The sequence below is a fragment of the Lolium perenne genome, chromosome 7 (assembly GCF_019359855.2).
Source record: "Lolium perenne isolate Kyuss_39 chromosome 7, Kyuss_2.0, whole genome shotgun sequence".
NCBI lineage: Eukaryota > Viridiplantae > Streptophyta > Magnoliopsida > Poales > Poaceae > Lolium > Lolium perenne.
This window is the reverse complement of record NC_067250.2, coordinates 323,729,153-323,752,462: the sequence shown is the minus strand read 5'-3', so window position 1 is coordinate 323,752,462 and position 23,310 is coordinate 323,729,153. Positions and strand designations below refer to the sequence as shown.

Sequence of the window (23,310 nt, the reverse complement as noted above, 5' to 3'; positions counted from 1 at the left end):
CAAGAAAATCAGGGGGTTCCTCATGCCACACTACTGACATAGGCCCCTCAGCATTTCTAGCTAAAAGATCAGCCGCAACATTGGCTTCCCTAGGACAATGAACAAATTTAGCATCAGCAAAATTCCTACCAAGGAAATTGCACTCCTCATATATGGCAGCTGCAGGTCCTAGAGAGTTTCCTCCGTCATTCATTGTGTCAATCACCTCGATGCAATCAGAATTAATCTCGATTCTATTACATCCAATTTGTCCAGCAAGAAGTAGACCATCACGAAGACCCATAGCCTCTGCTGACGGCGCATCAGACACAAAAGGGATAGTTCGGTTGCATGCTCCAATAAACATACCTCTATGATCCCTAATGATCGCGCCAAGGCTCCCTGTCCCAGAGTTCACATCATCGCAAGCATCAATATTCAGTTTCACATAATCTTCCCTAGGCTTGGTCCATCTTTCCCTGACCCGCGGAGGCTTTCGCTTCTTTGATCGTGAGTAATTCATAGCCAAAGTCGAGATCGCCTGAGCCGTACGGGCTGGAGTTTGGATCATCTCTCCATGGGTAGCTTGGCGGCGTTCCCACCAGATATACCACACAGCTGTTGCTGCCAAGTCGTTTCGATCCACATCCGGTAAAAGCGGGGCCTTGGCTTGTCTGTCACGGAAAAGACCCTCAAGAACTGATGACCCTTGATCTTCCCTCTCACAAATATGCACCACTAAAGTCTCCAAGAAAACCCCAGACCTCCCGGACTCTAGGACACAAGAAAAAAGCATGGCGAATACTCTCGCAGTCGCCACGACAGAGGGGGCATTGAGAGCTATGCTGCATATGCCGCTTAGTAACTCCAAAAGCTAAAACTGCCCTAAGAACCCCCATTATTCATTCTGTAACTACAGCACTGTTAACAGTAAGTGTACAAAAGGGCGCTTCTGAAACAACGGCAAGCTGCTAATTTTGAGCTAGCTAGAGTATCATTAAGCTAGGTAGGTACATTGACAAAACCCGTATCATGGAAAAATGGACGTCCACCAAAACCATCACATTTCCAGCAGTCACCTTCTGCACCTATGACCAAACAACAGCAGGGTACAAGCTACAAGAGGAACTACAGCTCGTCCTTGTCGTACTGCTCGTACTCCGGCTCATCCTCAGCGGCCTTGGTCGCCTCCTTCTCTTCCACCTCAGGCTCCTCCACCTCCTCTTCCTCCTCAACAGCAGCATCAGGGCTCAGGTCCAGGCTCTTCTGCACAGACCGGTAGATGCTGGACGCGAAGTCCTTGGGGTCGGGGAGATTGAACCCACTCTCCATCAGCGCCGTCTGGTACACCAGCCTCACCGTCTGCTTGAGGCCCACGTCCTGTGTGCATACACCATGTCAACAATTCAGCATGGTCGTTTGTTGAGCATTCAGAAGCGAAGATAAGTAACTAGAAACCAACTAGAAACCGTAAAGTTACCTCGCTGTCCTGGGCAACCTTGTCACGGAGCTCCTTGATGATGGGGTGCTTGGGGTTGATCTCCAGGACACGCTTGCCACGCATGTAGGCCTGCTTGCTCGCGTCTGAAAGGGTCTGCGCCTGCATGATCTTCTCCATGTTGGAGCTCCACCCGTACTTGGAGGTCACAACCACGCAGGGGGTGTTGTGTAGCCGGTTGCTGATCTTCACCGAGTCGATGCCCTCCGTGTCTAGGGCCTTCTTCCACCAGTCCGTCAGCACCTTGAAGGACTCCTTGAGGTCCTTGAGCTTCGAGTCCTTGCCCAGCTTTAGGCCCTCCTTGGACACGTTCTGGAACTTCTTGTCCTCGTAGTCCATGAGGTACTGCATCAGGTACTCGTCGACAGGGTCGGTGAAGTAGATAACCTGCAAGAAAAGATGGGGTGCCAGGTTATTTCACAAGCTTGATACAGATTCCACATTAGCATTGTTGTGTTCCTGAATGGAAGACTATTTTCATTTCGCTTGCTGTATTTTTTGTTCACAGAATAATCTGAGAAAGGGGTACATAATTACTCTCTGGCAGGCAGCACTGGAGTCGATAAGTTGTAACTACATGCTATAATTAAATTTGTGCAGGAATTGCAGGCTGGCTCAAACAGATTATTATAACCTCTCTAATATGGTGCATGGCTACATACTATTTGATCATCACGGTTAGATGGATAAAATGGTTACTGGATATTCTGAATAGTTCCAATTATCAAGTGAATCTAATGGCAACCAAAGAGTGTATACATGAATAAGTGGGAGAAATACGAAGAACAATGGTAGCATTATCCCATCATCACGGGTTAGATGGATAAAATGGTTACTGGATATTCCGAATAGTTCCAATTATCAAGTGAATCTAATGGCAACCAAAGAGTGTATACATGAATAAGTGGGAGAAATACGAAGAACAATGGTAGCATTATCCCATAGTTAATGTATCCATCTCACAAATCACAATAAGAAGCCGAGAACCCTCTGAACACTGAGCAATACTAGGCTGGACTGTATGAGATGAAAAGGGGGCAACACAAAAACATACCTCGTAGTTTTTCTTGGTTAGCTGCTCAAGGAATGGAGATTTCTCTAGCTGCTCCTTGCTGCTTCCCGTAAGGTAAAAGATATCCTTTTGCCCTGACTTCATCCTTGAAATATACTCATCAAGAGAGACAAGTTTGCCATCTGACTTGGAACTGAAACAGATACAAGATCAGTTCTCTGCAACACTAAAGAAACTTCACCATGACTGAAGGAATGCAGAATAAACGACAAACCTCTCAAATCTCAGAAGCTTTGCAAGACGGTTCCTGTTTGTTGCATCTTCAATGATCCCCAGCTTGATTGATTTGCCAAACTCATTCCAGAACTTGGCATACTGTCCCTTCTTCTTCTCCATTGCACTTTTTTCTTCATCTGCTTACAGAAGATGGTCAATAAGTACTATCATCATAATATATGTAGTATGCGACTTGACTTCTTCAGAAACCCTAGTTACCTGTCTTTTCTTTGTTGCTGTACTCCTCGGGATCTTCCTCAGCAAGTTTCCTAATCATGTCAAGAGCCTTGCGGATCAGTTTCTTCTTGATGGTCTTGAGACTGCTATGTTGTTGAAGCATTTCGCGTGATACATTGAGAGGTAGCGTGTCTGAGTCGACAATACCCTATAGAGAACAATAGCATGTTGTAAGTTAATCTGCACAAGTCAATACTTGAGAGGCGAAATATCCCATTCATGAAATAGTATGCAGTACCATCAAGAAGCTGAGGTACTTTGGAAGGAGATCATCAAATTCATCAGAGATGAAAACTCTTCTAACAAACAACTTGAGGTTTGATTTGTTAGCATTGTAGTAACTCTCGTAGAGATCATGTGGAGCCTTCGGGGGAACAAAGAGCAAAGCTTTGAACTCAACATCTCCCTCGGCACTGAAGTGACTCCAAGACATAGGCTTGTCATCCCCAAAGTCCTACAAAACAAATTGAAGTCAGGAACATTTCTTATTTCTTTCTGCAAGGCATTAAAGCTTCTCCAAAAAAGTTATCATACAAATTCATAACTGAAAATTAAGTACCTTAGCTAGTGAGTGGTAAAACTTCGCGTACTCTTCTTCAGTAACTTCCTTGGGGTTACGAAGCCATACAGCCTTCATATCGTTCAGAAGCTCCCATTCAGTGGTAGTTTCCTTTACTGTCTTCGTCTTGGGCTTTTTCTCTTCGCCATCTTCTGTCTCTTCTTCCTCCGGGGTCTCTGTGGCTATAAAATACAGCAAGATGCATTAGTTTATTGCATGAACACAGCTCGATATGATCCTGAAAAAATGATGAATAATAATTGACAGGTAAGTAGGTAACTTACTAGTATCCTCTTCCTCAGTTGATTCCTCCTCATCAGCTGGCACTTCAACATCAACCTCCTTGGTTGCCCACAAGTAAATGGGGAAATTGATGAACTCAGAGTACTTCTTCACCAAGTCCTGCAAGTACCCATCATAAACAAATTATAACATGAAGAATGCCGAAAGTAGCATATGTGTTTTATGTATAATGTCTTCAATACTGAAGTGGACGGAAGTAACTAGTACAATACAAAAACAAGATGTAGCCTACACAATTCCACTGCCCTTGAATATATCACAATAAAATGTTTAGTGGAAACTGATAAATGAGACAAATGACAATGAATGTTCTGGTCAGGAATATTTCGTGATGTGTGATGTGTTGCACTATGCTGTGGAATCCAGATATATAGGAAGCTTCACTACTCTAGCAAATAGTTCCTAAAATAATATTATGCTAGTTGCATCCAAACAGTAGACACAAATAACTGGTTTCGAAAGCCATTACAGTACACATGGCCAAACAGAGCCTTTAAGGTAAAAGTGTGATTGATATCCACAACACTTCAAGTAGAGGACAGCTGATATCACTCTACAATTACCTGTGCACATATCAAACTTGGTGTTGCGACATGATACAGACATAAATATTGAACCGCAATAACAAGCAAACATGGTAGTATGGCAATACCTTTAGCTTGCCTTCCTCCAGGTACTCCTTAGCCTCATCGCGGAGATGCAGTTTGATCTCGGTTCCACGGCCCAAGGGTTCATTCCATGTATCCTCCGAGATAGCAAATGATCCATCAGCCTTGGACTCCCACACATATCTATTAGAAAAAAATACAAACAACATCAAGAAAACTGCAAAGAGAAAGGTAAGGAATGAACCAAAAGCACAAGGCATCAGTGCGTGTTAAAGAAAAGTGCGATGGTATCTTACTGTTTGTCATCATTGTGCTTGCTGACAACTTCAACATAGTCAGCAACCAAGTATACTGAGTAGAAGCCAACACCAAACTGCCCAATGAGATTGAGGTCACCTCCAGTCTGCATCTTTTCGACAAAAGCTGCAAAAGGTGCAAGCAATTAACATTAGCTGATACTTGGTACAATTTTCTACAGAAAAATATAAATAATGCTGAATTCACGTCGGAGATTTTAAATATATCTTAGAGCTGAGCAATAAGTAGAAACGAGCAGTACCTGAAGTTCCAGATTTCGCAATGGTTCCAAGGTTCTTAATCAGATCTTCCTTGGTCATACCAACACCCCTATCCCGAATGGAGAGGATCTTGTTTTCCTTGTCCAACTTAATCTGCATTTGCACATGCAAGTTTACTTACTGTCCATCATATCTAAAGGAAAAGAAGTAATAACAAGCAGAAAAGAGTCTCTGGCTTTGCTATCCACTGTACCTGGATTTCAAGCTTAGCAGCATCACCTTCGCCCAGGACATCCTTATCAGTGAGGGCAAGGAACCTAATCTTATCCAAAGCCTAGGACATAGAAGAAACCACCCATTAGTTTCCAGCAAACCCCAATGAAATGAAAACTAAATGCAGGGGGGTCAAAATTAAGTGCACTGCATACATCAGACGCATTGGAAATGAGCTCCCTGAGGAAGATGTCCTTGTTGCTGTAGAGCGAGTTGATGATGATGTCCATGAGCCTGGACACCTCGGCCTGGAACTCAAACTTCTCGGCCGAGTTCCTGAGGGTCTTCCTCGAGATGGACTCGGACTCCCTTCACGCACCAAAACCACGTTCTCAACACAAATGCCAACAGCATGAAAAATGGAAACCAACAGAGCATTGATCAGAGGACCGTGCTCACCTCTGGACGACCTCGGAGTCGGTGGACAGGCCATGGGGGACGGCCCCGAGCTTCTCCTCTACCTTGGGCAGGTCGGCCAGCTCGTCGCTGCTCTCCTCGGCATTGACCTGGAGCCTCTTAGCTGCAGCACGTCAAGTCGGGCGGGTGGGTCAGAACGTGGCTTAAGGTTCAAATTCGGTGTAGATTTACAGCACATGAGTAGAAGCGAGCCGCGGGAACTTTGAATTCACTGAGAGCAGTATGGTAGGGAGCTAGATCAGTGGCAAGCAGCACTAGATTTTCGCTGAGGACGCGGTAGGTTGGTCTAAATATCGGTAGAGCTGCTGGAGTAAACCCTATTTAAACCCCGGACTTAACTAGCTCCTTAATTCACCCAGAAAGCGGAGATGCAGTAACCCACAACGGATCTAGGAACCAAGAGAAGCTAGTAATGGCGAACTCGACATATCCCGCGCCACTACATCAGATCGGAGCCTCCGCGAACTCGCATCGCGACAGAGCCGGAAACTCGGCCGCGAGATCTACGATGTAAACTGGACCGGAATTGCCAGTTAGAGATCGCATCCGGTAGCACTGGCCTCCGCACGAACGGATCAAACAGCTGGGGGCATCCGCAGTCCGGATTTTCACTACGACCTGATCCCATCGCGATTCAGACTTCCGAGTGGGGCGAGAATTCACACGGGCAAGCGAACTGGGGAACTGCAGTCTACTGAGATCGAATCTACTGGCGCTCTCTCGAGATCACAAGTTGGCAGCTAAATTCGCTACGAAAATCGCAACAAAATCAGGGGCGGAGAGCTTCTAGCGGCGGCGGCGGCGGCGGGCGGAGGAGGGGGAGCAGAGGCTTGCCTGGATCGGGGAGGGTGGTGAGGAGGAGGACGAGGAGCAGCGCGCAGGAGAGCGCCCACTTCCGCATCGTGCCCGTCTCGGCTCCGCTCCGCTTCACTCCGCTGCAAACAGAACTGGCCTGCGTTCGTTCGTCGCCGCGTTCGTCTTCTGTCGAGAAGAGAAGAAGCCTACCCATTTTAAACGGGTCTGGTGGAGACCCCGCCCGGTCCACGCGGGCGGGCGGGATCGGGCCACGTGGACGGACGGACGGCCGCGATGTGGATCCGTCCACGCGGCGGGCGGCGACTGGGCGGCCCCGGCGCGCCTGACGTGGAGCGCGAGCCCGGGAGCGGCCCGCGCCGTCCGTCGGGGCGAGCTGGACGTTCGGACGGCGAGGATCTCGTGTGTGTGTTGAAGTTTACGACAGGTGGAGCGGTGTGATTGGTTGGGGGCTGGGTCGTCGACGTCGATTTGCTATAATGTTCGGGGCCGGCGTGCTCTGAGTGGATAATTCGTTCGAAGAGGGGGACTTGTGGTGGGACCAGACGCTGTGGTGGGTCGGTCGCAGGACGGGGCCCTACCTGCCAGTCAACGGGTGTTGACTCGTCGCCGTACGTCGGACGGCACGGTGGAAATGCTCGACTTTTGGGCTCGCTGGGCCACCGGCACCGTTAGCAGTCCAGCGAGAAGCCCAACTGACACATCGGTGACTCGGTGTAGTAACAGATTACACAAGGTTCATATCAAAATTGAGGCCTACGCAGAAGTGAACACGATCCTGGCACAGAACATTGATAGGGTGCGTCTATTCAGCGCTTTAAGCGGGAGCGATCATCAGCTCCGCTCGAACGAACGGCCAGTGGGCCAGACCCATTTAGTCTGCCTTTATTTTCTTTTTCCTCTACATGACAACCCAGCGTGACTTATCTACTTTGGTTTAAAATCAGAACAAAATCGAAAACAGAACAAAATTCAAACCGAAAAAATTTCAAAATTGAACGATTTCTAAAAACGAACAATTTTCAAATTATAAGAACAAATTTGAAAAATGAACGAATTTTTAAGAACGTACAATTCAAAATTGAACAAATTTCAAATTCAAAAAAGTCCGAACTAAAAAATACTCAAAATTTTAAAAGTTCATATTAAAAATGTTCAAACTTTTCATAAAAAAATTCAAAACAAAAAATGTTCAAATTCGAAAAAAGTCCATGAACAGAAAAATGCCATGAAATATTTTATGAATAACATAAAAATGGTCGTGACCAGAAAAAGGCGCTAAACAAATTTGCGAAGAACAAAAAAGAATCCATGAAAAAAAGATCATAAATTGAAAAAAAGGGTGTGAACAGAAAAATTTCCTAAACAGAAAAAGCCGTGAACTAACTTATGTAGAACAGAAAAGGAAGGTGCCCAGAAAAATGCCATGAACACATTTGCGAAGAACAAAAAAATTGTGAAAAAGAAAAAATTGTGAACAGAAAAATATCGTCAACGGAACAGAAAAAAGGTCGTGACCAGAAATATGTCGTGAACGGAAATATGTCGTGAACGGAAATTTTTTGAATTTGAACAATTTTAAGTTTGACGATTTACGAATTTGAACATTTTTTAATTTGAAAGATTTTCTAATTTGAACTTTTAATTTGAACGATTCTTGAATTTATTTAAAAAAGAAAACTACACAATTTTCAAATTTTAACGATTTTCCAAAAGGAACATTTCTTTAACCTGAACAATTTTAAAAATATTGATGTTTTTGAAATCAAAACAATTTTTAAATCTAAACTTCTTCAAATTTCGGAAATGTTCAAACTAAAAAAAATTCAGATATGAAAAAGTTCCAAATTGAAAAATGTTCAAATTAAAAAGTATGCAAATTTAAGAAAAAATGATATCTGAAAATTGTTCAAACGCGAAAAATGTTCATATCTAAAAGTGTTCGAAATAAAAATTGTTTAAACTTAAAAATTGTTCAATTTTTTAAAAATCAAATCTAAAAATGTTGAAACCTAAAAAACGTTCAAATTCAAAAAAAAAATCAAATTTTCGAAAGTTCAGAAAAACCAATCGCAAAATAAAAAAAACTAGAGGAAAAAGCCCAACAGAAACCAGTTGTAAATGAGAAAACTGAGAAAAAAAACGAAGGAAATCCAATTCCATCGCTAATGGGCCGGCCCAACTCGATCCCTCTCTGAGCGGAGCGATCGCTCGCTCCCGCGTTGAGCGGAGAATAGGAATTGCGACATTGATAGATGGCTGAGTTTCTTAGACCACCTCTAACAAAGCCCTTAAATGGACAAACTGAAAAACACAAGTTTAGTCTCTCGAAAAAAACATTTTTCGAGCTGATTCGAAGATGGCGCAGAACAGCACCCGTATTCGGAACCGAGAAAATGAGATTCAAATATGGCGGTCTCCTTTTGCGCCGTGCGCACCTGATGGACGGTGTTCGCCTCCTCGCGGAGGAAGCGTGCGCGCCTCAGCCTCCGAAATGACAGCGACCTGTTGGATCGCCCTCGCCTCCTCCTCGTCGTTGAGGACGTTGTCCGCCGACTTGAAGAAGGCACCGCCCGTCGACGAGAGCAGTGACGACAAGGAGGAGGAGGAGGCGGCACCGTCTTCAAGTCGGCGGACAACGTCCTCAACGACGAGGAGGAGGCGAGGGCGATCCAACAGGTCGTTGTCATTTCGGAGGCTGAGGCGGAAGAGCCCTCGCTGCTATTGGCGTAGCGGGCGAGCTTCCCTGGCGGCGGCAGCCCCCAGTTTGTCCACCGGTGCGCGCTCCGCTTCCGTGCGCCCTCCGAGCGATTCCATTTCCGCCGCTCGGCCTCCCAGCAGAAGACGGGGGGCGCGGCGGTGAGTTTCCGCCGCTAATCCGTCCGCCTCGCCTCCCGCCGTTGTCGGCGCCATCAATGAGGTTGTGGAAGAGCCGACGCGGCAACGGCAACGATGGGATTTCTCGCTGGAAGTGCAAGCGTGCAGACAGCGGAGGAAGCGGATGCGGCGGAGGGGAGTAGGGTTTTGGAACCCTACTCCCATCCACGGCCTGTATAAATAGGGGCCGCACGGTCACTTTCTCTAGCCCCCGAGAAAGTTTTACGTGCTAAGCCTCTGATTCAGGCGCTGTTATACGTTGCTTTCAAACCCGTAAATCCGCCGGAAAATTTCAGTTCCAGCGATATTTACGGGATGTTAGAGCTGCTCTTATATAGTTATTCTTCGAATCCTGCCAGCCTCTACTCTTTATCGGAGAGTACCTAGGGGTAGGAGAAAGGCTGTCGAACTCCGGAACATAACTGAACAGGAAAAAACTGGGGATGTCTGTGTAGCTTTAGAGCTAACGTGCTTGCAGCGCTTAGGAAACAAAACAGTCTACGGTCCCTGTAGCCGCCCCCTCTTGAGAAAAGCTCTAGCCGCCCCTACTCAGCCTCCTCCATAGATCGGTTTCTCCTCCTCCGGCCGGTTTCGCCGGTTGGTCGTCGTTTTCTTGTTGGTTTCCCCGCAATGGAGATGGCATCGTCTGCAATAAGTGATCTTCGGCCTTTCGTTCGACGACGAGATCTCATTCCCGACGTCAATGGTGGTGCTGAAAGATTACAATTATCTAGGTATGGGTGTTCAGATCTTACTTCGCCAGATCGATCTTGGATCTTTTCTCATGGTTGCCGCGAGGAGGATTATCCTCGCAGTTCTTGTCCCGGTTGCTACGTCCTCGACAATGGTGATTCGTATTCTCGGCTCTCCATCAACGTCGACAAGGCAGATCGGTTTTTATTCCCTGACATACTGGTGTTGGTACTCTTGCCGATGTTGATTGACTACTTTAATGGTTGCGCGCGTGCACGCAGCCTTGGCATTGCGGCTCAAATTAAAATTATGGGAGAACCTTCGTTGGTATTTACAGGTCTATGGTTTGTTATCTATCTTTGGCTGCCTTCAGAAAAGTAAAAGATTATGTCTTGGAAGAAGAAAGAGTTTGAAGACCTCGAAGATTTGCTAGTATCTTTTAGACTTTATTTTGTAATCGCTGGAGACAGCTTGTGTATCTCTACCATGTACTATTTGTTATTATGAATATATGTGATATTGATTGTCAAAAAAAACGTGCTTGCAGCGCTTCAGGCACCGTAGAGGCATCATCAGCGACACCATCATGCACGAACACAAACAGTTCGAAACAAAACACGACCCTACGGATCCAGGGCAAGAAGCCCACCGGAGCCTAACTGTGCCTCAGTGCAATGATTTCGGTGACAGAGCTACATCTTTCAGTGAGACATTCAGAATATGAAATGTGTTTATGGCACACTGTTTACTCAAGAATAAGTAACAAAACATCCAAAAAAAAGTAGTGAATCCGGATGATATCACGTATCACTTAAAAACTGACGAGAGCCCAACGTTTCCCAACGTTTGATAAAATCCGATTGTGCATAAGTGCAGAAATGGTTGGTCCAATACGAAAGCAGTGACCATTAAAGACTGTACTCTTCGATATGATACAACTAGTGAAATCCCAAGTATAATACGGAGTACTAGTTATGATTTCGGCGGAATTACAAATTGGAAAAAGATGATATTACATACTTCACGAAGTATGGTACTCCCTCCGATATAACTCAAATCGAAATGGAATTACAAGTTCACGCAACAAGAAAAATGGAACTCCAAATACTGGATTTGAGGGGAACAGCTTCCCAGATTGTCACCACGCTAGCTTTATCGGTCATGGGACTTCAGCGATCTCTTCCTGGTGATCATTCTGCACATTCAGCTCGACGTGGCCAGCAACATCCACAGGGTTGTAATCAGCATCTCCCATAACAAAGCTATATTTACTCAGGAGCAGCATGTGGGTAACAAACTCGCCACCATTGCTCAATTGCCTGGCGTGGAAATCCCCAGATGCATTATCTGCTGTGAAGCACAGCATCTCCTTCCACACTGTTCCAAGTATTGCAAGCTTATGTGTGAGTTCCAACTCCATGTCGAGCAATGTGTGAACAAGGATGCTTGCTTTCACCAACACAGGAAACGCCGGGTAAAATTCATAGTCGCCGAGATGCTTCAGCTCATGGTGTGGATCTGTTACATTGCGTTTTTTTCGAGAATACACCCTGGAAGGTGTACTAATCATATAGAAGAAAGGGCAAGAAAGCCCGAACCACATGTATCACTACCAACAAGGGGTGGCAGCTCCCCAAAAGAAGGAAAACCTAATCTCCATCTCTCCACGAAAAAGGAAAAGGCTCGGGAAATCCAAAGGACTCCGAGCGGAAAAGCCTAGCTACACGCCACCTCTGGTACTCCTCCCTAATCCTATGCCTAATGGCCGCCGCTGCGGGGGTGGCGCCATTGAACACCACCTCGTTCCGATGCCTCCAGATACACCAGAAAACCAAAATGATAGCTGTCCACATATCCCTCCTCACAGATCTGGTGCAACTGAGCGAGGACCACCAGGGGACAACCTCCGTGTCCACGCCGGGCATCCACTCCAGCTTGCCCCACCGTGCTAGCACCCAAGCCCATACCTCACGAGAGACCACGCAGCCAAGCAGGAGGTGCTGGAGCGTCTCCTGGTCCTGGTCGCAAAGGGGGCAAGCGGCCGGCCTTGGCAAGCCGCGCCGCTGGAGCCTGTCTGCCGTCCAACATCTGTTGCGAGACACCAACCAAGCGAAGAACTTGCAGCTATACGGCGCCCTTGAGCGCCAAATCTCCGAAGAAATCGGCGCCACCACGGTCCCAGCAAAGAAAGCAGAGTATGCCGACTTCGCGGAGAAAAGCCGATCCGCCGACCAGCGACACACAAAGGCGTCCTCTTGCTCAGGTACCAGTGTGTAACCAGCGAGGATGCCCCACAAGTGAAAGAACTCTGCCACTGCAGCGGGACTTAGGTCTGGTCCGCAATCCCGCAGCCACTCACCGGCCAGGCCATCCTTGACCGAGCGGACCTTGGCCTTCCGGGCCGGGATCATGGCCACCAAGTTGGGCGCGTGGTCCACCACACTGGCGCCCTGTAGCCAGCGATCCTTCCAGAACAAGGCTCTCTCGCCGTTACCCACAACGACCGCCGTCGCAGACTCAAAAAGGGCTCGGGCCAAGGCGGGGATCTGGAGGTCGAACTCCGCCCAGGCCTTGGACGTGTCAACTCGCTGCAACCATGCCCATCGGCAGCGTAGAGCAAGGTTGAGCAGCTGGAGGTTTGGGAGACCCAGCCCGCCACAAGATTTAGGGGAGGTCACCTTGTCCCATGCCACCAAGCAGTGGCCGCCACTGACGTCTGCCCTCCCCTTCCACATGAAACCCCGGCAGATCTTCTTGAGGGCTTGCAACGACTTAGCGGGAATATCCAAAGACATCATCGCGTGAATCGGAATGGCGCTGAGCGTAGTCTGGACCAGAATCGTCCGCCCTCCGCGGTTAAGCAACCGGGCACTCCACAAAGGCAGCCTGCTAGCCGCACTCTCCACCACTGGCTGAAGCTGGGCCGCAGAAACCTTGCGCAGCCCCAAGGGGAGGGCCCAAATACTTGCAAGGCCATCCCTCCACTGAGCATTGCAGAATCGACTGCGCCAGCTCCACCTGGTCCACGGTACAACGGATGGGATGAATGGAGCACTTGGTACGGTTGGTGCGAAGACCCGAGGCCTCCCCGAAGTCCTCCACCACTGCAGCACATGCTAACAAGTCCACCTTCTCCGGCTTGATGAAAGTCACCACATCATCCGCGTACAACGATGTACGGTGGAGGAGACCACGTGGGGCAAGCCGAGAGAGGAGTCCCTCAGAGGCGGCCTTCTGCAGGAGGAGATGGAGCACCTCCATCACCGAGTCGAAGAGCAGGGGGGAAAGAGGATCCCCTTGCCGCAGCCCACGCCTGTTGTAGATCAGGTCGCCCGCCGCGCCGTTCACCAAGACCCTAGTAGAGGCCGTGCTAAGCAGCCCCACCACCATAGTAGTCCACCGAGGTCTAAACCCCAGCTTAGTCATGATCTGAAGGAGGAAGGCCCAGTCCACCGTGTCAAAGGCCTTGGTGATGTCCAGCTTGAGCATAAGAGCTGGCGACTTGAGGGCGTTCAGCCGCCTTGCCGTGCACTGGACCAACTGGAAGTTGTCATGTAGGCATCTCCCACGAATGAACGCGCTTTGGTGTGGCCCAATGATCTGTGTCATACGTGGCGCCAGGCGCGCCGAGAGGACCTTCACCACCAGCTTAGCCACACTGTGGATGAGGCTGATCGGCCTGAAGTCCTTCACCTCCACTGCCTCGGCATGCTTGGGGAGCAGGGTAATCAACGCCTGATTCGCCACATGTAGCCCACGGTAGTCCCCGAGCCACATGGCCCGAAAGGCGTCCATGACGTCCTGCTTGATGATCCCCCAACAGGAAGTGTAGAACCTGCCGGTGAAGCCATCCGGCCCTGGCGCCTTGTCTGGCTCTTGAGACTTGATGACGCTCCACACCTCTTCTTCAGAGAAGGGTACCTCCAACTCCACAAGATTGTGCGACTGCATACCCAAGTAGTCGAGGTCGAGAGAGAAGCCACGATCGGGGGAGGAGCCAAGCAAGCGCTCATAGAAGGCGTCCGCCGCCTTGGCCTTGCCCTCCTGATCTGCCACAAGCGTACCATCCACTTTGAAGTGAGCGATGAAGTTTTTCCTCCGGCGATGGTTGGCGTGGAGGTGGAAGAAGCGGGTGCATGCGTCCCCCTCACTCAGCCACGTTATCCGAGAGCGCTGGCGAGCGATCGTCCTCTCAAGCGAGGCAAGGCCCAATAGCTTCCCCTTGAGGAGCTTCCGCAGCCCCCGCTCCCCACGGGATAGAGCCCTCGACTCCATGGCCACATATCCAGGGCTCCTTTCTCCATAGTATGCTTCTTACGGTTAAATTCGCGGACAAAAATGCGGTATGCTTGCTTAAACAGGCTACGAGCAGCTACATTCATGGGCACGATGTCAGGGTGCTGGACGAGTAGGTACATCATGTAGTCAGAAAGAGTATTGATCGCTTCGGCCATGCCCTGGTCGACCAGCTCTGATCTGACAACAGGGTCGCTGAGGAAGGTGCTTGTGGCTATGTGCCAGATATACACACAATAATGAAATTCCAACCTCAAGCTCCAATCAAGCTTTTCGCTTTGGTTGAAGCCCCTGAACTTGCGATCCCAAAACCCACTCCGAGTGGCCATGTCTTCAATCTGTACCATATTACTCTTCTCACCTCTGAGCAAGCCCCATACAAACTCCTTGAGGGCAGGTGACAGCTTGGCATGTTTGGTGTAGTGAGCTTTGTTCCACCAGTCCTCCAGCCCAATCCATCCGGCAATTCTTCCCTTGAGGGTCTTGCCGCTGGCACAAAAGGATAAGAAGTCATATTGCCCGACGGAATTGGACCACCTTCCATCTTTGAGGACGATGAAGTGGTAACGTGCAAACAGAATTGCATTGGCCAGCCACTTCCATCTGTGGGCTACGAGGATGGCATATGTCCAGGTTGACCCAATCGCCTTGAAAGCTGATGCGACCTCCAGTGCGCAAGCTCCACCCAAAAGAACAAAAGTGATAACAGTATCGGGTGTAGAATAACGATCCCTTTTGCTTCTTGTGAAGGCAAGAAGAGCACCGAAGCAAAACCCAGAGGAAATACCACGGATGAGGTAGCCATACCATTTGTGGATCACTTCTGCCTTGGTGTAGAGCATGTCGTAAGTCAGGGCCAGCTCCACCTCGATTTCTCTATACACCACCTCCATACAACTCTTCTCCTGTGCCGATTTGTCTTCCGTTCCAATATATTCATCTACATGGGTTATTGGATAGAATAATTTTTCATCATTCCAAGGTACGGATATCGAATTCCTGTATATGATTAAAGGCTTGACAAATGCATACTTCAATCTGTGCGCTGTCTTCACAATAAATGCATAAGTTCTAAATTTTTTATTTCTAGTGAAGCAGTCACTCGCTTCGTAATTTAGTTTCGGAACAGGCGGATTAGGCCCACCGGAACCCTTGCTTGCACACCTGAGTGCCCATATCCTCTCGCCGTACTTGACAAATCCTGCCACCAAAACGAGCACAGCGGCAGATACAAGGCTCGCTCTGTCTGCAATCATGTGCTTGTAGAGCACATACCCGGTGCCGGCGACCTGCGCAAACATAGTTAGCAGGTGGCGCAGCCAGAGTTTATTGTCCTCCAGCGCATAGGCGGTTATGGTATCCTGGCCGCCGAGGTGCAGCAGGAGGAACGGCGCCCAGAACGCTACCAGCTGGTGCTTGTCAGATGATGTTCTCGACAATGACGCAGACATGTGCCCCAGGGCATAAATCGCAGCGGTATCAGCAAGCAGATATACCAGCCAGAGAAAGACCTTGAGAACAGATGAGACACTGTACCGGCGGATCCCTGCGAGGAAGAAGAGGATAACCTGCAGGCTGAAGCTGACAACAACAACAGCTTGGATCTCCCATTCACTCCACTTCTCCAGCCAAGATTGCGTCGGTGCTCCAGCTGGAGTGACCATTGATACGCAAACCTGCAAGCGAGAAATTAAACCATATGCATATCTAATAATATCTAGCACACGCGTGCAAATTTATGAAAGCATACAGTATGAACGTAGATAGAGCTTACGGTAGCAAGCTATAACACATAACCACAACAAAATTACTAGATATAGGAGGGAGACCTCAAGAGAGGGGTATAAGAAGAATGGAATGACCGATCAAGTGTATACATACTTAAACCAAACCTCACAGGTTTCCCACACCCGTCTTTGCTATATTATTACACAGCAAAAAGCAACATTTTTTCAGAAGTGTAGCAGCACTTATTATATTATACACAACAAACCGCAGCAGCAAGCGACAAGCAGTTATCAAGAGGAATATAAAACCGCCAGCAAAGAGGAGCAAGCAAGAGAATAAGGATGGTTTATCAACAATATGCTTCATTCGCTACAAAGTGTGAACAGTAAACTGAGAATGGAATTTTTGATGGCATTTAAAAAGATAGTACTCCATCTGATCCGTATTACTTGCCATTAAAATGGATGCATCTATCTATAGCTAAAATGTGTCTAGATACATCTATATTAAGGTCAAGTAATATGAATCGGAGGGAGTACAGAAACTGAAATCACAGTACAAATTAACTAGTTCACTGAATCGTTGTGCAAATTAACCTACAGTAATAATTAAATAAACATACATCACGGATCCTCACTCACATATTCACACAAGCCTCCATCTAACATGATAACCATTAGGCATATTGTGCATCAGGTATTCACTCAATAAAATATCCTCAGATGCCGCTAATCTAGCAAGGCAACAATCTGGCATAAGAAATTAGACACTCACTTGCTGTTCTTCTTCTTCTTCTTATCACGCACTGCAGCTAAACCTGGAGCTGCTGCAGCAACTGGCCTGCTCGATGTCGTTGAAGCACGGAGTGATGGCCTGGCGGGGCAGGTGGGCGTCTGGATGCTCCTGGATGCCCAAGGCGGAAGACCAAGCCCTAGATGCGGCCCTCGGTTCACGGCGGCAGGTGGGTGAAAACTGACAAGCTGGGGATAGAAAATTATCGAGATCGATGAAAAGCTGCCCAGCCCGATTATCATAATCATTTGCACGCTCTTCGAAGCCTGGCATCAGAGCAGCTCTAGCGCATATACTAAAAGAAGGCATAAAAAGATGGCTGTTTTTTTTATGAGGCAAGGTTAGAATAAAGACACAGTTGAATCATATACTCCATTACAATACTTCACAGCAAGGAACCATGAAGGATTTGCGGTGTTGGATACCTGAACTGAAAGCAGACCACGCCTTCTTCAGTTCTTCTGATCATGAAGAATCGGACGCAGCTGCTGTGCTCATCGGGCGTCCAACAGTCGCCGAGCAGCAGCCCGTCTGGCACCACCATGGGCCGCACCCGCAGGCACCAGCTCCTACACTCCTCGCTCAGCGGAGAAGGCCAACCTGATGAAGGTGTCGCAGTGCTGACGGAGCCAGAAGACCTCACCGCGCAGCAGACCGCGCCTCGGGTCGGTGGTGAAGACATCACAAATCAGCTTCGCCATCGCGGGTGCCTCACCGCGCTGAACCTCCTCCCAACTGCAAAGCGGCAGGTTGTGACCACCGGCCGCCACCACCGACCTTGAGGATGCGGCCCCATCATCCGGACTCCACCCTTAGAGCAGAGGATCCTCACCCACCTTCGGGGATGAGTAAGGCCCGCCGCGAACATAGCCGGCCGCGAGTGGTGGCTCCCAGCTGTGCTAAGACTCCTCTCCCCCGAGCCGCCCAGGAGGACGACGCGAGGGTCGGGGATCTGCTAGGGGGAGGTGGGAGAGCGGGGAGGCTGTTGGCCGGCGGCGGCGCTCCTTCAGAATTCATCTGTTTCGTGTTACACAGTGAATCATAACATCATTGTCCATTACAATTCTTCAGTCTTCACAACAAGGAACCATGAATTGCGACTCGAAAGCAATGGAGTTGCTCACGACACGAGTCACGAGTTCGCTAGCTCCCCTGGGAAAAAAGGAGGGTACCCTGCTAGCTGATGTTCCCAGGGCTGTAATTCTGTTCACATATCATATACTCCTCAGCTATTTGCAAGGACTACTATTTATTGGGATTCACTCAATAAAATATCCTCAGATATCCTGCTATATAGTTCTTCTGCTATTTGCAAGGACTGTAATTCTGTTCATATCATATATACTGTAAAACTCTTTTTTACCTAAAAAAGATGCACTATGTGGCAAGTTCACCTATGTTCAGCAAGGGAGGACTATGTGGTGGGCGAGTTGGGCCCTACCTGTTAGTCACAGTACCAAATACCACTTAAATTTCAAAAGAGGCAGCGTGTTTATTTTTGGTACATACTTTTGCACAAGAATCAAATAATGTAGCATCCAGAGAATAATTTTACTCCTGTGCTTGAACCACGGACACGATTGCAACGCATGCATACCATTACCACCTACCCGAAACTCAGGAAGAGTTCATGCAGGACAGAGTTTTACACAAAGTTCATATCTAGCTTGAGGCCTGGACCTCACAGATGGTGAGCATCTACTTATTCACGGTTCCGTCGAATCCTGCCCACCTCTACTCTTTGCCGGAGAGTACCTAGGGGATAGGAGAAAGGCTTTCGAACTCCAGGAACAAAACTGAACATGAAACGCAAAGGGGGATGTCCCTGTGAGCCAACGAACTTGCAGCGCCTCAGGCACCGTTGAGACGTCATCAGCGACGCCATCACAAGCACTCCGACAGCTCAAGACAGAACACGACACTACAAATAGAAGCTAGCACTTTGTACAGTCTTCCTTGCATGCGTAGACTGGTAGTCTCCGGCAAGGAGAAGATAAGCACCTCGCAAGTCCTGAAAAAAGCAGTAGAATGTGTTTCAGTTAGAACTTAGAATCAAACATCAGTACTAACTAAAGGTTGCAGAAAATATAAGAGTATCAAAATTAGCCACATCACAAGTTCACAACAGGTTGGCGCACTGTAACTGGACTAGGTAAGACCAAACACACAACACAAGGTTTATAGGAATGAGAAAGTATCAGTCCAGCCGTAGAACATCTCATTGTTTGCTGATACACAAGCTCATTTTTTTCCTATGACCTCAATTACATGACTAGAGATGAACAAAATTGCATCCATGGTGAACTGTGGAGGTGTTACTCTCTATACATGTTGTACTGCTGTCATTGGCACTAAAAATTATTAACAAGTGGAACATCAGATGTATATATTACACAGTACCACGCGAGAATGTCTAAGCCAAAAAAGCTTAGACTATTTTTAAGAAAACAGTCGGTGCATTATAATTTTATAAATATACGCTGGGCTACTACTAACACTTCACAAAACCGACCAACCCAACGAAAAGGATAAATCTATAATCTCTAAAGACTAGTACTGCTAAAATTAATGCCTATGAAGAAAGAAGTCTTCATAATTATAAAAAATTGGAGGTGTTACTTCACAAACAATTGTTTTCTTTGGTATCTAGAACAACCTTACAACATGTGCTGTCATAATTATAATTCTTAAAAGCATACTCTAGGCTGAACACAGAGCACACTCCACAGAAATAATATTTGTAGCAGAATTAGTACTGTACTAGAGTAGTAGGATTGTAGGAATGTCAGATGCATTTTCTAATAACCTAAAAACTAATGAAATAAGCAAAAGAAGCAACCATTGGAGCTAAACTGATAAACCCAAACAAGTAGACATTATTGTATGAATCACCTAAGCTCTTGTATAGCAATTGACGACTTGACACCAATATGTCTATGACATATCTATCTCACACTTGCACATGGAGACGCTCATATTCTCTGCTATATTCCAATTGAATTGTCCCAATTTTACAATACAAATAAGGTAGAAGGATCTACTTTTCTGTAAGAAAAGTCAATGGTTTCAAAGATAATTAGTCTTTATGAATGATCAGTTTGTGATAACCGATAGGTTCCATCATGCCAAGTTGGTTAATCAATATGCATCCAACTAGAATGCCATAAATTAAGTGCACTGCATGATTATGGTACTACAGTAGTAGGACCAGACGACTAGTCGACAAATCATTACTCAGAGGTCGACTCGACTCACGAATCAAGCAACCAGTCAGCTTGTCACGAGTCACGGCCAATCATACATCCCGAGTCGAGCGACCACAAAAGAAACCCACCAGTCAGAATTTGACAATAATGGCCCACCTTTGGTTTGGAAACCTAGCTATCGACCCAGTCTTTCACGAGAAACAAATCGATACTTATACTACAGTGGTAAGAACATCAGGTGCATATCTAGAAACCTAGAAGGCCATGAAGTAAGAAAGTGGACCACTGGAGCTGAAGCGCTGAACTAATAGACGCAATCAGGCACACTTTTGTATGAATCCACGAGGCTCTTGTATTTCTTTTGTACAACTTGACAGTTGACACCAATATGTCTATGATATATGTGTCTCATCTTTGCACATGGGGAAGCTAACCTTCGCTGTTCTATTCCAATTTTATAATACAAATAAGGTATAAGAATCTACCTTCTCTGCCAAAAAGGTCAACGATTTTAAGGACAAATAGTCTTTATGAGAGATCAGTTTGTGATAACTGATAAGTTCCATCATGCCAAGTTGCTTAATGAAAATTCATCTAACTAGAATGCAACAAGCCAACGTTAAATGCACTGCATGATAATGGTAGTATGGTACTACAGTACTACGAAGCATTTCTGGTTTGTACTGCAGGATAACTGATACTTCACTTTCTAGTATTCATTGTATCAGTCAAGTCCACGCTCCTTTTAAAGAGGCAGTAGCCAAGTTGCTAAATCACTATCGATCCAACTAGACTGCAGCGACTTAGATGCAAAGCGGAATGACTGTTCAATAACACAAGAATTGAGGTGTGCTCTTACCAGAAGACTATAGATAGCACAAGCATTTGCCCTTTACCCTCATGATTTTCTTTTTGTCTATTTAAGACTAAGGATAGCATAATTCTTCGTATAAGTTAAGTCTATGGTGCTTGAAGTAGCCAATTTGCTAAATCAAAGTGCACCCAACTAGAATGCAGAACGTAGATGCAAAGCAAGATATTGAGGTGCACTTCTATGGACAGCGCAAGCATCTACCCTCATGGGTTTACACAATTTTACAGGATGAGAGCAGTACTGAAAGGCCAAAATTACGTAATTATGTCCTGGAATGGTCTTTCAAGAAAAGAATGTTGTCTGAAGAGCAGAATAGCAAACTAACCTTCAATTCCGTTCAGAATTTGGCAAACAGCCCGAAGGCATAGTACCCATACCCCCACAGCCTGGTGGCATTGTGGATCCAGATTTCGCAGTCCCCATGCACTGAGCATTGGAGAAATCACCGGGGCCCTGTCCAAAGACCTGGGCACCCATAGCGGCGTCGTCGCCCATGGTCCTCATCTGCATCCCGGGATTGCAGTAGAGCTGATCGTTGCACCTGAAACCGCAGGAGTTCATGACCTGGGCGGCGCCCCCAGCAAGGTCAACCCCACCAGCAGGGACCAAATCGACGGCGCTCTTCACCACGGGCCGGCCGTAGGGGAAGGCGCCGATCTCCCCCTCGATCCTGCCCCTGATGTCGACGAGCAGGCAGCGGAGCCTGGCGACCTCGGCCTCTAGCGCGGCGTGGTTCTGGACCTTCCGCATGAGCTGCTTGTTGAGGGCCTTGAGGTGGACCACCTCCTCCTCCAGCAGGGCCGTGTGCGCCTTCTTCTTCTCGCGGTACTTGCGCACGGCGGCGCGGTTGCCCGAGGGGCGGCGCTTCTTGGAGGCGGCGGCGTCGGCGGAGGGGGACTCGGCGCCGTCGGAGGAGGCGGAGACGACCTTGGTGTGGACGTGGACGCAGGTGTGGGTGTGCGAGAGGTCGTGCGCGGGCGGGTTGCAGGTGTGGGTGTGCGTGCAGGCGAGGTGCTCCGTGTCCTTGAGGATGTCGTCGAAGTAGCTGTCCATGGAGCAGCCGCCCGGGGCGTCGGCGCCGAGGGACGGGCACAGGAACGCCTCCGGGTTCGAGAAGTCGAGGTCCCCGTCGTCCATGGCCGCGATTGGCGGCGACCGGGGAAGCACGCGCAGGTGCGCTTCGGCGGGCGGGAGGAGGGCTGGTGGGTTACGGCGGAAACCGGCGTTGGGGCTGCGGCGGCGCCGGCGCCGGCGCGGGGGAAGAGAATTTTGTTGGGGGGATTTGGTGTGGTGGGTTGATCGATTTGGGTGCGCGTGATGGGAGGGGAGGTGAGGGCAAATATCAGCCGCCAGGAGATGGACGGTGGAGGACGATCCGCAGCCTTTTTTTCTTTTAGGGTATGGTATATACTTTTGTGTATAGATTATAATAATTTGTGCTGAAATTTTAAGTGAGGTTAGAGCATTTTCAGTCGGCGCCTGCCGTTGCACCAGCATCACAGATGCCTCCTCCGCCACCACCGTAGCCGAAGAGTAGAGGATAGCGCGGCGGCGGTGGTGGAGAGGAGAGAGAATAGCGTGGCGACGGTGGAGAGTAGAGGATAGCGAGGCGGTGGCGGTGGAGACGTACTAATAGCGGTGCTAACTAGCCGCACAACAGCCAATGCGTCGCATTTGCGGCGGCATCTGCGTGTGGACCGGTGATTTCATCGGCGGCAGGCCGCGCTTCAGCCAAGGGGTCGCATTTATGATGCACCCGTCTCTTTGAGTCGCTGCCAAGGCGGCCCCACCCGCGAAAACCGATGTTCCGCCCAAAAAACCACGCCAGCTTCCAAATAGCTATTGGGGCCGACCGATGGTGCTATTATGGCATGTCAACTTGTGTAGTCGGGGTATGATTTGCCCTGCTGAGAAAGCACTATACTGCTCACAATGTGGTTATAACATCCCAGTCTAGTTTGTGTGTTTTCAGATTTCATTTGTGTAAAAAAATATGCTTCATTTGTGTAAAAGCTTTCCAGCGGCACACACAACCATCATGGCTACCAAACGCAAACCATTCGTTGAGGTTTCCGACTGGCATCATCGTCACCACTTCTGCACGAGCCAGCGACTCCAACTTCACCGAAGAATAACCACCTTCTTTTTTGAGCGTAGGAAGAATGACCACCTTTTTTTTGAACCAACGAAGAATGACCCCCTAAGAAGACCTTGCAGTAACATCTTCGTGAAGTCCACATCCACCCAAGCTGAACAAATGACCCTTTGCATGGTATACTAGCACCTCTTGCAGTAACGGCTTCGCGAAGCCCACATCGGCCAAGCCAAACAAATGAACCTTCGCGTGGTAC

The 23,310-nt window shown here is 48.0% G+C and overlaps 3 protein-coding genes across 3 annotated transcripts; all 3 read right to left on the bottom strand.

The window, feature by feature from the left end:
• Window positions 1-929: 929 nt before the first annotated feature.
• Window positions 930-6,675, bottom strand: LOC127314788 (endoplasmin homolog). The gene is made up of 15 exons (XM_051345312.2): window positions 6,515-6,675; window positions 5,663-5,783; window positions 5,419-5,572; window positions 5,244-5,324; window positions 5,032-5,143; window positions 4,769-4,895; window positions 4,517-4,655; window positions 3,846-3,963; window positions 3,562-3,743; window positions 3,241-3,456; window positions 2,985-3,150; window positions 2,764-2,902; window positions 2,532-2,682; window positions 1,460-1,864; window positions 930-1,359 (listed from the first exon to the last, which is right to left on the bottom strand). The coding sequence occupies exons 1-15, from the start codon at window positions 6,579-6,581 to the stop codon at window positions 1,108-1,110; spliced, it is 2,430 nt and encodes an 809-aa protein (XP_051201272.1). The 5' UTR covers window positions 6,582-6,675; the 3' UTR covers window positions 930-1,107.
• Window positions 6,676-14,213: 7,538 nt separating this feature from the next.
• LOC127314791 (uncharacterized) lies at window positions 14,214-18,198 on the bottom strand. The gene is made up of 3 exons (XM_051345317.2): window positions 17,305-18,198; window positions 16,862-17,067; window positions 14,214-16,035 (listed from the first exon to the last, which is right to left on the bottom strand). Exon 3 carries the CDS (start codon window positions 16,021-16,023, stop codon window positions 14,224-14,226), a length of 1,800 nt encoding a protein of 599 aa, XP_051201277.1. The 5' UTR covers window positions 16,024-16,035; window positions 16,862-17,067; window positions 17,305-18,198; the 3' UTR covers window positions 14,214-14,223.
• Window positions 18,199-18,456: 258 nt separating this feature from the next.
• LOC127314792 (basic leucine zipper 23) lies at window positions 18,457-22,289 on the bottom strand. The gene is made up of 2 exons (XM_051345318.1): window positions 21,285-22,289; window positions 18,457-18,890 (listed from the first exon to the last, which is right to left on the bottom strand). Exon 1 carries the CDS (start codon window positions 22,094-22,096, stop codon window positions 21,287-21,289), a length of 810 nt encoding a protein of 269 aa, XP_051201278.1. The 5' UTR covers window positions 22,097-22,289; the 3' UTR covers window positions 18,457-18,890; window positions 21,285-21,286.
• Between the last annotated feature and the right edge of the window lie 1,021 nt (window positions 22,290-23,310).